This window comes from Mustela nivalis, assembly GCF_964662115.1.
Source record: "Mustela nivalis genome assembly, chromosome: 18".
Lineage (NCBI taxonomy): Eukaryota > Metazoa > Chordata > Mammalia > Carnivora > Mustelidae > Mustela > Mustela nivalis.
This window is the reverse complement of record NC_139037.1, coordinates 25,348,033-25,363,447: the sequence shown is the minus strand read 5'-3', so window position 1 is coordinate 25,363,447 and position 15,415 is coordinate 25,348,033. Positions and strand designations below refer to the sequence as shown.

The window sequence follows — 15,415 nt, the reverse complement described above, 5'->3', positions numbered from 1 at the left end:
GAGTGCCTTCCTGCCAGCCCTGAGCAGTGAGAGCCTGGGCTCTGTAACCGGGGCCTGCTCAACACAGGCCTCGGAAGGGATGACGGGGGTTGTCCAGGAGTTTGAAGCTCATCCCAGAACCGGAGGTCAGCCAGACACGCAGCAGAGAGCCCGGTCTGAAGCCATACGGTGTGGGGAAAATTCAAAGAGGGCTTGAACCAAGGCAGAGGCAGCAGGACAGGAGCCCAGGGCGGGGGAGTCCCCAGGTTGGCAGGGAAGGGCTGGTGGGATGCGGAGGAAAGGGGAGTCCTCACAAACCACTTGTATGTTCCCATCTCGATGAAGGGAGCATGGCAGTACTCATGCCTGAGACGGGTCAAAGTTGATTAAGGCCAAAAGTCCCCGCCTACCCTCCCCCAACCCCCGCTACCTCCCTCCAGTCAGTGGTCTGGACTCTGTCCCCAGCACCAGACGGAGGCCACACAGCTCAGCAGCACAGCCTCTTTTTATTAACCATCTTCCCTGGTATGAATGTGCACGAGTAGAAAAGAAACCGTAAAATACCCTGGCAGGGAGGGCAGGGCAGGGGGCTCCTGAGGTTAGGCCAAATGGCCAGATTCCAGCTCCTTCTCCTGACAGGTCTGTTTCTGTGCGAGGACTCCCCTTACATCCCCCATCCCTTAGCTGAAATCCAACCTCAGGGGGCTGTGCAGCCCTGCTGACTGGACCTCCTAGCCTTGGCAGGGATGGGCGCTGGAAGGGCCTGGCACTATGCAGGGGCTGAGAGAAAGCAGCCGCATGGGTCTTGCCTGAGGGGCTGAGGATGGGTGGAGGGGGGGCACGGGGATGTGAGGAAAGGTGGTCATCCAGGTTGGGAACTGAGGAGAAGCCTACTTCGCCACCAGCCTGCCTCTGCTTCTGTGAGCTCACTGCCCTGAGTGGTGGGCTGCTGGGTGGGGGTCCCGCTCACCTGGGCTATGGAGGTTTTGGGCAGGAGGGGCTGAGGAAATGCTGTGAGTTCCCAGTGGAGGAAGCTCGATTCAATGCCTGGGTTTGGTCGAAGTGAACAGCCGGAGAAGGAAAAATGGGAATCAGACCAGGAGAACAGTGTCCCTCCTCACCCCATCTGGGGCACAATCCATGTGTGACCTCAGTGTGATTGACAGGTGGCTGAGGCTGGCCCGGTGGACCCCTGGAGCTGCAGAAGCGGGCAAGAGAAGGGAGGTCTACTACCCCCAGGCTTATGTGAGGAGAGACTGAGCTAGAAAAATGGGGTAGGGGGTGAAGAAACAATGAAGGGAGGGAACAGACCAGATCTGGACCGGAAGGGAAACTTCCACACTGGTGTGACTATACTCAAATATTGCCCAGTCAGTGACAACTCAGCTGCTCTTCTCTGAGGGCTACCCTGCTAGGGCTGACAGGAGAGAGATGACTAGAGAGCAGGCAGAAGAGAAGCAGTCAATGAAAGAGAAGCTATCGGAGAGGCTCCCCCGGACCCTGACTAGCCCAGCCTGCATGGGTTTGGAAGGTTCCAGCCTTCTTTATCACCCAACCTGTGCCTCTGAAACGAGGGGCCCACCTGGAATCGGAGAGAGAAAAGCAGACGTCCTGCCAAGGGAAAAACTAGCTGAGGAGTCCTCACAGCACCGTGGCGGCATGGCACGGCCCCCGGCCTCTAGTTCGGAGCCGGGCTGGCACCGTTTGTAAACATTAGACTTGATGATGTCTGCAAACGGAGGAAGACAGGGATGCCTGGATCCTCAGGTTTGGGGAAAGAGGCCCCAGGATGGGGTGGACAAGGCATGACTCTATCTACCTCTGTGCATCTGTAGGACTTTTGTGCTACCTTTGGAAGTTGCCCGATCCCAGAGAAGCCACTGTGGGCCAAGTGGCTGACAAACGGGCAGGCGCGCAGCTCCTGCTCAGGACAGGCTGCTCTGTGGAGGATGGCGGTGGTCCTGTGCCCACACTCTTTCTCCAGAGTCAAGTCAGACTGGGTTCTTTTTTTCTGAGATGTTCTGACACTCTTCCCCTGTGTTTTTCAGGCATGGAGAATTGAGAGCTGGAGGGCAAGGAAGGTTCTTCTGTGACCCAGGACCTTCCCCTGCCCATCCTCACACTGCTGGGACTGGAAAGCAGGAGGGAGCCGGGTCTGATCTGTCCAGAGGGGTGAGGCCTGATCTCACTCCAGAACTGTCCCCGGAAAAGGATGTCCAGATGTCATCCCACCAGTAAAGGGGGAATGATGTTGGACTCAGGGTGGCCCCACAGCTTGAAGAGATGGGTTCCTGGGTCCAGCGGCAAAGGCCATGTGTTGCCTGGAGGCAGTGGTTATGCCAAGAGATCCACAAAGATGGCGTTGGCTGTGGTCTGGCCGAAGATGAAGGCTCCCAGGGTGACCAAGAGGACACCATAACTGACCAGCGCCCACCAGCTGTAGGACAGAGGAAGAGAGGGGCCTGGTCAGTCAACCCATCCTTAACTTTGCAGACTTTATCTATCTATCAGTTAATTATTGTAATAACTTATATCACTTCTCCTGTGGGTAGGCACTTCCTACTTCTAAGTGGCTTTTCATACAAAGGTATGCGGGACCAGATTATATGATCCCTAGACCATGGGTCAGTAGACCTAGACCTAACAGGATTCATGGACTGGTCACAGCAAGCCAAGAGCAGAACCAGGATCAGAATGCATGTATTCTGATGGAAATATGTTCAGGGAAAAGCAGTTCATGTAGAATGTGACCCATACCATTTACAAAAAAAAAAAAAAAAAAAGCAGACATCTGCAAATCAATGCATCAAAGAAAGCAACAGGGCATTAAGAGGGTACGACAGGGTACTGAGATTCAGAATGATTTTAATTTTCTTCCTTAGACTTATATTTTTAAAGTTTTTTATAAGGAATATTACTTGCACATTAATTTTTTTTCAAAAAGCTTGCAACCAGTTTTCAACCTCTGTGCTATTCAAGAAAACGTGGATATTAAAACAATGTCAGGGGCACCTGAGTGGCTCAGTGGGTTAAAGCCTCTGCCTTCAGCTTGGGTCATGATCCCAGGGTCCTGGGATCGAGCCCCACATCAGGATCTCTGCTCATCAAGGAGCCTGCTTCCCCTTCCTCCCTCTCTGCCTGCCTCTCTGCCTACTTGTGATCTGTCGGTCAAATAAATAAATAAAATATCTTTTAAAAAAAATGTCATATTTTTCATCTATCAGACTAACAGAAATTTAAAAGACTGTTCCATACAATCCTGGCAGGGCTGTGCAGAAGAGGCGCTCTCACTCTCTGCTGCTAGGACTCTGACTGGTACTGCCTTTCTAGAGGGAGATTTGAACCCATGTGCCAAAGTCAAAAGGAGCACATCCCTTTATTCAGCAATTCCCTTCTAAGAATTGATCCTACTAAGATCTTCAAAACAGGTGTGCCAAATCGCCCACGTATAAGAGTCCTCATGCATCCACAAAACAGAACACTGCAGTCCTCAAAAGAGGGAAGAAGTGGACGGATCTTCCTGTGCTGACAGTGATCTCTAAGACACATGGTTAAGTGAACCGCAAATGGTAGGAGAGTCTGGCATGAAGCCATTTTTGGAGAACCCCAACTAGACACAGAGTGTCACATGCTTGTGCATACACACGCATGCTTCATGCACACAGAACTCTCTCAGGACAAGGGGTGCGGCGGGGAGGGCGCTGCAGGGGGGAAGAGGGACTTCCATGCTCTCCTCTGAAGTCCTCCAGTAGCATTGAAGCTGTTACAACCGGCATGCGCCACCCATTTAAAAAGGGATTTAGAAAACTCTTATGGCTTTCAAGTTTACAAGTCTCTTGATCCTTGTTTCCGGCCCCGCTGCCCCCGCCGGACCATCTCTCATCCAGCACCTCCCTGACAGGACCACAGGGGTGCCCTGCTTTACCTGGCTGGCTTGACTTCTTCCATCTCAGACAGTTTGGCTTGAATGAGGCACAGTCCTGAAAGAGAAGAGGCGGCCCCCAGAGCTCGGGTGGGTTCCTTCACTGAGGCCTCCCCTTCCCCTTTATCAAGAGCGGGTGACAGTGAGTCGAGAAGGCCTGGTGTGTTCCTCCCCGATACCCCATCTCCGCCTCCACTCCCCACACAGCTGAGGCACCTGACAGGCACCCCATGGGCTGCACTCGAACCACAGAGCTCAGGGGCAGCAGCTCCCACCACACCCGGGGCCCTTCCCCGTGCCCTTCTGAGCAGGTGTGGCCGCCCCTGCTCCAAGCAATGTGGCAACGCCTTTCCAACTGGTCTCCCAGGGAGGAGTAAGGTGGGTACAGGCAGAATTCGTGGCTGGGCCCAAGAGACCATTTCCCAGGGACCTGGTGGCACACATCATGTGTCCAATGTCTCCTGACCTCTGCATCAGTGTGCGGCCACCAGACCCCATCAGCCTCTGGGCTATCCCAAGCCGAACCAGCCCGACCCCTCATTGTCACACAGCGACCAATGTGTGAAGGAAACATTAGGAGTGCAGGCTGGGTCAAATAAGCTGCTACTCAAGCCTTGAGTCTGTTGACTTCCCCTCATCGCCTCATCAGCAAAGTGGAGAAAGCATCTGGACCTTCTTTTCAGGAGGGGCGGGGCTCAACCACGGAGCCTGAGGCCGGGAGACCCGGGGGGCCAGTACTGTGGGGGGAGGGGGCTGAGGGTCCCCACCTGGGAAGACAAAGATGAAGCAGGCGGCCAGGCCTCCGATGACCGAGATGACCTTGCCGATGTCAGGGATGAAGAGCGCCAGCAGCAGGGTGAGCAGGAACCAGACAAGGGTCTGCAGCATGCGCCGCCGCCGCTCGCGCCCCACGTCCTCCTCCACGGGCATCCCCTGATAGCGCAGCCACAGGCCTTCGACCACCGCCCTGCCCGCAAGGACGTGGCTCAGAGGTCCCCCTCCAGTTCCTGGAGCGAGACCTCAAGCCAACAGACTGGGGGTATGGCCCTAAGCTCTGCGCCTGTTTCCTGTTGTGTGGAGTGGGCCTAGCGGTACTCCATGGGGACTGGAGGAGATGGTGGATGTGATACACTCAGTGCCTGGCCTGGCCCAGGATGTCTTCGCCCCCTGGGAACTCATGCTATTATTCTCCTCAGGTACCTACAAGGCAAGGTGTTCAGGAAAGGACCTGGACTACAGGTCCTTAGAGGACTCAGAGAAGGTCAAAGGACCATGTTCAAAGGGCTTTCAAAAAGGGAGAGGGGGACAGGGAGGGAGCACCCCCATGGGGTGGGGAGGGTGCTCACCGCCCACAGAAGTGCAGGATGGGGTAGGAGGTGAGCACGCTCAGGATGATGAAGGCGCGGGCAACGGCCACAGCCATGTCCTCAGAAGGGTAGGACAGCAGCACGTCGGGGTCCACAGCAGCTCCAAAGGTCAGGAAGCCACAGATGCCTGAGGACAGGGACAAGAGGGCTGGGCAGAGGTGATCCTGGGAGGGTAAGGGGATGGACCTTTTACTCCTGGGTGCAGCATCATACGGGGAGGGTGCTGGAGCAGCTCTGGAGGCTAAGACGGTGTCGGGGTGGGACCCAAGGCCTCCTCCCTGACTTCTCTCATTCCATCCCCACTGCCACCTTTGTCATCTTGAGCTCACCCAGCACACTCCTCTGCACGAACATTCTGTCTGCCCAGCCCTTCACACCCCCCTCCCCGCACCTTCAGGTCACTGCTCAGATGTCCGTTCCTCAGAGAACGCGCCCACCCAGCCCATCCACAATGACCCCCGGCCCTGGGCACTCACTCACGTCACCCTGCTCTATCTTCCTCAGACTGCTACTTTCTCTCTGCATTTTCTGTTTTTAACACTTGTTCATCATGTGTCTCCCCAACCAGAACACGAACCCCGGGAAGGCAGGGGCTCTGCCTATTTGCCTTTCCTGTTCCTGGCTTTGTCTTCAGAGGTAGAGCAGTGCTGGCCCCATAACACCTGTGGAAAGAATCACAGGGCCTGGGCTTCCTTGTCTTCTGGTCCTGCACTGTCATCTAAACCATTCCCTGCATGGCACCCATAGCCATTTTTTGCCAAGATGTGTCCCTGCTTGAAATGCTTCCTCTCTGGCTCCCAATAGTCCTCAGGCCCAATAGGCCCAACAGGCCCTGTCTGGCCTCCCTGCCTGCCCCCAACTCTGTCCACTCCAGGCCTTTCTGTCCCTGCCTCAGGGGCTTGGCATTTTTGGCTTTTCTGTCTGGAATGCTCTTCTCCCAGCCCTTCAGATTCTGGCTCCTCATCACTAGGGCCTTCCCAGTTGCCACCCGCTCAGGGAGGAGGCCTCTGTGAACCATCCCCTTTCTGTGATCCATGGTGGCCATCCCCACCTTTCCCAGGCCCACCCACAACTTCCCTGTTTGACTATCACAGTGGCACTCACCACTGTCTAGAATGCCTTACTGATTCCTGATTTACTGTGTAAGGCTCTCTCTGGCTAGACCATCAATTCCATGAGAGCAGGACCATGGCTGTCAATATTCACAGCATCCCCCATGCTGGGAACAGTTCCTGGCCCTTACTAGGGACTGAATGAGACCTGCTGAATGAATGCATGAATACACCTCTCTCATTCGGGTGGGAGGAGGCCTAAGGCAGCCCGAGTTCAAGCCAACGCCTACAGAAGTGTTTGATATGCTGGAAGTGCAGGGCTGTCCCCCAGGAGACCTGGGCCAGAGGACAGAGAGGCAAAGACGGAAACTGGGAGCACTTCAAGTCCAGCCACTGGAGGGGAGCACTCACCCGTGCCCATGTAGACAGCGAGGGCGATGACCATGGCGGCTGTCACCACCCCACCCCAAGTCTTCACCTTGGGCTGCCGCATGCTGTTGAAGACGGGCACGCTGCTCACATGGCACTGTCAGGATGAAGGTTACAGTTATGAGGCAAAGTGATCCCTTCCCTGGTTTCCGGAAGGAGGTATGTTGGAGGACAAAAGCCACGGGGACAAAGGACAACCCCCAGGGCCCTGACTTTTGTCTTTTCTCCCAGGATGTCCCCATCCTCCCTGTAATGTGGGGTCCAGCCCGGAATGGGGAATGAGCTGAGAGGGTGACAGGATCCTTGCAACCGGCACCTGAAATCCGAAGCAGATGGTGGGCATAGCATTGAACACAGCCACCCAGGAAGCTGGCCTGTGGACAAAGAGACAAGAATCTGCTGCATGTGTACCCCACGCAGAGCCACCGATCACCCCCATGTCCTGCTTCACTCAGGCCACCAGGACCCTCCCCCACCACTATTCTACACATTCAACCCCCTCTAAGTCTGGAAACAGGGAGAGGGCACATCTCTATTTCACAGGTCAGCAAACTGGGGCTGTGGAAGACCCTGCAGAGACCAAAATCCTGAATTTCTGGCTCCTGTACCGGACCTTTTCTCTCTTTTTCAAAAACAGGAAACTTTTTTTTGTCTTAAATGACAAAACTGGTTTCTCCTCATACAGAAGATAAAGAAATTAAATGAGCACAAGTTGCAAAAACTTCCAAGTCCACTGTGGTAGTCTCTGTAACCAGAGGTCTTGTCTCATGACGACTCATCTGTTGGATATTGGTGGCAAAGTTTCCCTGTCCCTGGTCCTCACTCTTCCCTCCAGTAAAAAGAGATAAGGACCTCCCGCCTCCTTCCTACAATGACGGATGAGTCAAGCTCTGGTGAGCCAATGAGCCTTGAGAAGAGCACCTAGGTGGCCCAGCACCTCCTGGGGCCCAAGTGGTGGCTTCCCCTGGGGGTTCTTACCCACCTGGTCAGGATGTCCCCTGGGGTCATCTCTTTATCTGGCCAGATATATTTGATGATAATGATGGCAGTGACGTACCAGGTGCCCACGACGCTCAAGAAGCTGCCAGAAAGAATGGATTGAGTTTCATCTTCCCCAGCCCCAGCTTCCCTCTCTGATTTCACCCCAGGGAATATCCACCCTCAGCTCTAGTGACCACAGTGTCTACTGAGTGAATTGGGGGACTATTCCAAACAAAGATTAAAATAATGCACAAGAAATAAGTTTTAGAGGGGTGCCTGGCTGGCTGGCTCAGTCAGAAGAGCATAAGACTCTTGATCCTGGGGTCATGAGTTTGAGCCTCATGTTGGGTGTAGAAATAAACAAACTTAAAAAAAAAAAAAAAAAAAAGAAGTAAGTTTTAGAGAAACTGGTCACAGCTCAAAAGGAGCTGGTCCCCAAGAGGGGGCCAGACTGACATTTCTAACCGTGAGGAAATGCACTGGTTCAGCTCCATGGCTCAGAGGTCTGGGCCTCAAAGCCCATCTGTTACTTCCATCAGTGCAGCCCGTGCTTGGTGACAGATGTGAGTAGGGCCCTTGAGAACTAGGAGGCGCTGGAGGGAAAAGGGCTGGGATGTCAACATGAAAGGGGACCCCGGAGTGTGACCCTGTCAAATACAGACTGCAGGAAACGCTCAGAATCGCACAGCTTTTCAGACCTTGAGCCAGGAAACCAGTCTTCTCCCTTCCTACCAAGCTACATGGAACACTGGGCCAGGTTTCACAATATCAAATGATCACAAATCCACTCTCCCTGGGAAAACCACAGCCCTGCCGGGAAGCTGCCTTCGCACTCTTGATTATCATCTGTCCCTTCTTTGACCAGGACATTTGGGGCAGAGTCACTGATGCAAAGGGCCACTGTCTTTCTTGTGGCTGACACAAAAGGAAACCTTAGGCCAGAAGCCTTGCAAGCCCTGCTCCACCCTGCCTTGCCTACTCTTGCTGCCCCAGAAGGAGACAGCTTCTCTAGCAGTGCCTGGGTCTCTAGCTGCCTGTGATAGGAGCTTCCGTCTGGCCTGGGCTGGGGTGGGGTCTCCGAACCTGGCATATTTCTGGAAGCCGATCTCTCTGGGGATGGAAAGGGGCAGGATGAAGAGAAAGGCCGTGAGGCTGATGGTGAACTTTCGGTCTGTGTACCACGGGCTGCCACCGGTCCCCTCAGGCTCCTTTGCCATCACAGCTATAACTGCACAGGAAAGAAGGAGGGAATATCACTCTGGGCTCCTGCAGGCTGTGGTCCTCCCCTCCCCTCCGGTGAGCCTTAGGACCTCCATCAGTGTAATGGGCTCAGCAACCAGGAGGGAGGATTCGCAGAAGAATGCCGGATCCAAGTCAGGCCCTGGGCAGGTCTTTGTGCCTGTCCCCTCCCCTGGGGAGCACGAGTGCTGAGGGGGAGGGATGAAGTAGGTCCCGAGGGGGAGCCTCACTCTTGTCTTGTTGGTCCCCAATGATGATGAGGAAGGCGATGCAGGTGCCAAAGGTGTAGATGGCAATGGTCACCTCGCAGAGCACTCCCGTCAGCTTGCCACACACGGCCCACACCACCTCCTGGTAGGTCCTCTCATTGCTGGCCTGGGAGCAGTAGGCCAGGATGACGAGGCCGCTGATGATGAAGACCAGCATGCCCTGCAGGCAGGACAGAGCCAGAGGCTGTGCGGAAGGCCTGGCAGCAACCGGCAGCCCGGGCTTGCACAGTGTTGACTGGGCCAATGCCCGAAGCCGGCTCACTAAATGAGTCTAATCTTGCCGGCAACTTTACCAGATGGCTGGAGGCTGCCGAACTGAGGTTTTCTCTCAAAACAGATATAAAGTCTTATGGAAAATTTCAAACGTACACAAAAGTAGACAGGATGGTATCATGAACCCCCATTCACCCACCACTCAGCTTCAAAAATAACCAGTTCATGGCCCATCGTGTTTCTGCTATGCCCTCTCCCGCTCTGGATTATTTGGAAGGAAATACAGGCTACTAAATTATTTCACCAGTAAATATTTCAGCATGTAGTTTTAAAAGACAAGGGCCTGCTTTTAAGACATAAACTACACAATTATTCAATACGCAGCTGATGTCCAAATTTCCCTGACTGCTGGGAAGCGCTCTGAAGCCTCCTCTGGGCTCAGAGGAAAGAATGCTGGAATTGATTAGTACTGTCTGCCAAGGGTGTGGGTGGGGACAGAGGTGGCAGGTGTCACCTACCACTATCTCAGACGTAAAACCTCCCTTCTGAATGAAGTCAAGAGCCTTGCCCCAGCCCCTGAACTGAATTTCCACCTGAGCAGCGAGTACACTCACCATCTGCAGCGCGACACCGGCCGCCACCCCACCTGCCGTGCTGAAGGCAGCCGGGAAGTTGAGCAGCCCTGCACCTAGGCAGGCGTTGACGACGATGAAGATGGCCCCAAGGGTGGAAGTGGTACCTCTGCCCAGACCCTCAGGAGAGGCCTCCCCTTCACTCTTGGGGGCCGTGTCCACACAGGGACTCTGCAGCAGACGGGCCCGCTCCCCAGAGTCCATGCTCGAGCCCCACTCGCCGAGGTCACTGTTGATGCTGACCTGGGCCATGGCCCCGGGAGCCTGCTTCCCACTGGATCTGCAGATTTGGCTTCACAATCACATTCTTGGGGCAGCTGAGGGAACACCTTCAGCTGGAGGGCGGCACCAGCCTGTTTGGGACTATTACTCCGGGTGGCCTCTGAGCCCCAGCTCTTCTCAACCTAGATGGGAGAGACAGGTACTACTGTTATCCTGAGAGGGGCACAGAAAGCTGAACCGACATTCTGAAGGTCAGATGGCTGAGATTCAAACCCAGGTGTGTCTCTGTGCAGAACACGTCACTGGTAGCCAGAGTGTAGGGTGGCGGAGACAGAAATATAGCCCATGCAAATCCTGCTTGCTTCAGACTTACAGACCCTTAAGGTCAGTAAGAGATAAACATAAAACAGAGGCGTACTAACATATCAGCACTACAGAGAGGCTACACGCTGGGCAGGAGTATCACAGACATGTCTTATCTCTCTTTTTAAAAAAAAAATTTTTAAGATTTTTATTTATTTATTTGACAGACAGAGATCACAAGTAGTCAGAGAAGCAGGCAGAGAGAGAGGAGGAAGCAGGCTCCCCGCCCAGCAGAGAGCCCGATCGGGGCTCGATCCCAGGACCTTGGGATCATGATCTGAGCCGAAGGCAGAGGCTTTAACCCACTGAGCCATCCAGGTGCCCCGGACATATCTTATCTCATTCAATTCTTACCACAGTGGTCATAAGGTTCAGAGAGATCATATCACTGACCCAGGGTCACATATTAGCAAGAAGGAGAACAGGATTTGGATCTCTATCTATCAGCCGGTTTCTACTCACAGGGTTGCAAGAACAGCCCTCACCTAGAACTGTCAGTATTTCCGTGTATTACAGTCCCATACACCTCCCTCTGGCCCAGAGTCTAAATTCTGCTTAGCTTCCAAAGCCCTTCAAAATTCAAGGCTAATTCGCGTTTTTTTTTCCTGGGTAAGTGACCTAACCACCATCAGAGGCAACCCTCTGATGCCCTCAGTACACTGCGGTGGTGGTGGGGGGGGGGGCGGTTAGAATGACTAATGAGAGCCCGTAGATTGTCAGATGTTTCTCATTTCTCCTCCTGGTGATGGCTGAACAAAAATGGGACTCGTATACTCCTGAGAGGTTAAAGGAAGAATGTGGGTGCTCTCAGACAACCGTCACCAAGCACGCACCCAAGGAACCCAGCTCCAGAGGAACTCTCTCTCTGCCAGCTCCAAGTCCAGAAAGATCAGTCAGATGCCAAAGGGCTTCCTCTTATTGCAACCTGTTACCCAACCAGTAACTCAGCAAAAAATCAAAGCTGTGGGTAGTGGAGGTAGAGTTTGGAGCTCCCAGCTTTCCAGTACAGCTCGAGAGAGAGCCGTGTGAAGTCAGCACTCCCCAGAGCCGTGAGACCTCCTCATCCACCCTGCTTGCATCTCAGACACAGAGGCCTCTGCAGTGGTCCAAGATTTCTCAGCTCTCCTTCCCCCAAAAGTCCTCAGCTCCACAACCCCCAGCTTACCTGCTATTTCCACCTGACGGTCTGTGGTAGAGGGTGTGTTGTTCCTTACAGCTCTTTCTCTCCAAAGATCTGGGATCTGATTTTCCTCACTTCCCTCTGGCCCCAATTTCTTCTTTCTCAAAACTTCACCTAAAATCTGCTGTCAGCAGAGAGAAGAGTTTGAGCTGTTTCTGTGCTGGTCAGCAGAGGGAAGGGAACTGAGCAGCTGTGACGCTAACTCACAGATCAGAGCACCAGATCAGCGAGGGGATCAGGCCCAGGGAAGGAAAAAGACTAGAGTAATGTCACAGCCGGTAGTTGGCAGAGTCAGAACTACAAGCCTGATGTCCACAGGCTCAAGCCAGAGTTGTAACCACTGCCTTGGGCCCCCTCACATTCCAATGGGAACGGGCGCCCCGTCCAGCCTGTGGCTGGATCCCAGAAACAGGCAGGGTGGGCTGCACTAGGAAGTGGGCCAGGGCGCACCCGGGGCGCACCCAGGGCTCGCCTCAGGCACCAAGCAAGGTGAAAGGGCTGCTGTGAGGGAGGACAGGGAGGCGCTCCCGTACTGGATCCCGGCCTAGCACCAGGTGGAGACCGTCCCGGATCACCGCCGGGCACACCCGGCACAACCGAGGGCGGGCGGGGGACCCAGGACTTCGGGCTTCAGAGCCCTGCAAGGAGTGGGGAGGACACTGCCGCAGCGGGGACCGCAGACCCAGGACTTAACTCCACACCCTCTGCTCCGGCCACCTACCTACGGTGCTTCACGCCCGAGCCGGCAGCAGGGACACGTGAGCCGTGGTCACGTGACCGCCTGAGATCCAGCGGCGAGGGAGACGCTGGGAGTTGTAGTTTTCCGCCGGCTTTAGTCTTGGATGGCGCCAGCTGCGTGAATCCTCGACCCCACAGTAATGACCTGAGGTCCTCTCCCGGCCCAGCTCACCATGCTGATCCTGTTAGTTTTAATCCTGGGTGGTTCAGCTGCTTAAGCGTTTGCTTTTGGCTCAGGTCATGATTCCATGGGCCCCGCGTCAGGTTCCTTGCTCAGTGGGGAGTCTGCTGCTTCCTCTTCTTCTGCCCCCTCCCTTCTTGAACTTTCTCTCTCTCTTCCAAATAAATAAATAGAAATCTAAAAAAAAAAAAAAAAAGTTATATAAATAGAATGAAACAGTCTGTAGTCAGGATTGGTTTTCTGTATTCAGCATAATCCCCCAGAGATCCATCCAAGTTGTGTATCAACCTCTATGTTTTATTACTGAGGAACATTCCAAGCGGTGTATATGCCAGTTTGTGTAACTAATCATTTGCAGGATATCTGAGCTATTTGCAAATTTTTGAAACGTAAGTAACTATTGGACTTAAGGCATTTTACCATAAATTTCACCCTTTTTACTTAAAAAAAAAAGATTTATTGGGGTGCCTGGTGGCTCAGTGCCTTGTCAGCCTTCTGCTGATCCCAGGGTCCTGGGATGAAGTTCTGCCATCAGGCTCCCTGCTCCATGGGGAGACTGCTTCTCCCTCTGCCCTCCCTTCCACTTGCGCTAATAATAAATAAATAACATAAATAAATAAGTAAAATCTTCAACAAAATAAATTTTAAAAAAGAATTATTTGTTTTAGAGAGAAACACACACACCCAGAGTGAGCAGTGGGAGAGGTGTGGAGGGAGCTCCATGTGGGGCTTGATCCTAAGACCCTGGGATCATGACTTGAGCCAAAATCGAGAGTTGCATGCTTAATGGACCCAGCCACCTAGGAGCCCCCAAATTCAACCTTTTTAAGTGTCTAGTACAGTCGTTTTTAGTATATTCAGAGTTTTGCAACCTACCTAATTTCAGAACACTGCTATCACTCTTCCTAAACTCTTTAACTATGAGTAGTCGCTCTCCACTCCTCCTTTCTCTAAGCCCCTGGAAACTACTAATCTACTCTCTGCTTCTGTGGAGTTGCCCATTCTTGACATTTCATAAAAACAGTCATATGTGACTTTGTGTCACAAGAACATGCACCTCAGACTGATATATGTGACTTTCTCATTACCTACAACATTTGCCTTCTGCTGTTTTCAAGGTTCCTCCATGCTGGAGCATGTATTAGTACTTCATCCTTTTTTATTGCTGGTTAACAGTCCATTGTTGAGCTATTCCTCATTTTGTTTATTCTTTCACCAACTGACTGGACATTTGTGTTGTTTTCAGTTTCTGGCTCTTGTGAATAACAGTGCAACAGACACTCACATGCAGGTTTTGTATGGGTGCATGTTTTCATTTATCTTCAGTATTTACATAGTAGTAGAATTGCTGGGTCAAATGTTAACTGTTTGAACTTTTGAGAAATTGCCAGACTGCTTTCCAAAACCGCTGCACCCTTTTACATTCCTAGGAGCAGTGTATGAGTTCCCAATTTCTCATAGCCTTGATACCTCGTTATCTTCTCTTTTTCTTATACCCATCCTAGCAGGTCTGAACAGATTCTTATTGAGGTTTTGATTTGTATTTCCCTGCTGTTAGTAGCTTATTGGTTATCAGTATGTCTTTTCTGGAGAATTGTCTATTTAGACCCCTTTTCCCGTCATTACTCGAGTTGTCTTTTTTTAAAATTTAATTTAATTTTTTAAAAAAGATCTTATTTATTTGACAGAGAGAAATCACAAGTAGATGGAGAGGCAGGCAGAGAGAGAGAGAGAGGGAAGCAGGCTCCCTGCCGAGCAGAGAGCCCGATGCGGGACTAGATCCCAGGACCCTGAGATCACGACCTGAGCCGAAGGCAGCGGCTTAACCCACTGAGCCACCCAGGCGCCCATCGAGTTGTCTTTTGATTATTGATTTGTGCTGGTTCTTTATATATTCTGTATAGAAGTCCCTTTTCAGATATGTAAGTTGCAGTATTAATCTCAACTTAAAAAAAAATAAGATTGTTTTGAAAAAGTTGGTCTTTTAGTTACTGGTTGTAAGAGTAAACTAGTGGAACGCCTGGGTGGCTCAGCTGGTTAAGCCTTTGCCTTTGGCTCAGGTCATGATCACAGGGTCCTGGGATCTGAGTCTTGCATCTTGCTCCTTGTTCAGCGGGGAGTCTTGCTTCTCCCTCTGCCTGCTGCTCCTCTGCTTGTTATCTCTCTGACAAATAAATAAATAAAATCTTTTTTAAAAACAGTAAACTAGTAATTTCAGAGAAAAAACCCAAAAAACGAAAAAAAAAAAAATCCCACCAAATTCCTAAGCCTAGAAGTAAGGAAAGTTTCAGAAATTCTTTTCAAGGTAGGACGCCTGGGTGGCTCAGTCAGTTAAGAGCCTGCCTTCGGCTCAGGTCATGATCCCAGGGTCTTGGGATCGAGTCTGCATCCAGCTCCTTGCTCAGTGGGAAGCCTGCAACTCCCCCTGCTTGTGTGCGCATGCTCTCTGACGAATAAATAAAATTTTAAAAAATTGTTTTCTTCAAGGAGTATAAATGAGCTGGCTTTGGTTTAGATGTAAGCCTGAAGCAGTCTCATCTAATGGTGTCCAATGGCTGCCCATGGGTCAGCTATATATGAACCACCTGGGAAGTTTTCTTTCTCTTATTTTAAAAAATAGACTCCCAAGCCTTATTTCAGAAATACTG

The 15,415-nt window shown here is 52.2% G+C and overlaps 1 protein-coding gene across 5 annotated transcripts; it reads right to left on the bottom strand.

Annotated features, from left to right (window-relative positions):
* Positions 1 to 466: 466 nt before the first annotated feature.
* On the bottom strand, positions 467 to 12,633 carry SLC38A7 (solute carrier family 38 member 7). Of its 5 annotated transcripts, none has more exons than XR_014305892.1 (13): positions 12,570 to 12,625; positions 11,834 to 11,972; positions 10,066 to 10,487; positions 9,200 to 9,398; positions 8,814 to 8,958; positions 7,732 to 7,830; positions 7,066 to 7,123; positions 6,732 to 6,846; positions 5,248 to 5,395; positions 4,669 to 4,868; positions 3,905 to 3,959; positions 1,829 to 2,416; positions 467 to 1,708 (listed from the first exon to the last, which is right to left on the bottom strand). XR_014305892.1 is itself a non-coding variant. In XM_082712104.1 (12 exons), exons 3-12 carry the CDS (start codon positions 10,333 to 10,335, stop codon positions 2,314 to 2,316), a joined length of 1,392 nt encoding a protein of 463 aa, XP_082568230.1. In that variant the 5' UTR covers positions 10,336 to 10,487; positions 11,834 to 11,972; positions 12,570 to 12,633; the 3' UTR covers positions 467 to 2,313. The 5 variants fall into 5 exon arrangements, 3 of the variants coding, with proteins under 3 accessions (XP_082568230.1, XP_082568232.1, XP_082568231.1); XR_014305893.1 differs by having other exon boundaries at positions 11,834 to 11,969; positions 12,570 to 12,624; XM_082712104.1 differs by having other exon boundaries at positions 467 to 2,416; positions 12,570 to 12,633.
* Positions 12,634 to 15,415: the final 2,782 nt, after the last annotated feature.

Coding starts and splice junctions, on each gene's coding strand:
- SLC38A7 (XM_082712104.1), bottom strand. CDS start 10,335: ATGGCCCAGGTCAGCATCAACAGTGACCTCGGCGAGTGGGGCTCGAGC. Junction 8,959..9,199: donor TGGGGACCAACAAGACAAGA/GTGAGGCTCCCC, acceptor TTTCCTGTGCAG/TTATAGCTGTGATGGCAAAG. Junction 5,396..6,731: donor CGCTGTCTACATGGGCACGG/GTGAGTGCTCCC, acceptor CCCTGTCCTCAG/GCATCTGTGGCTTCCTGACC.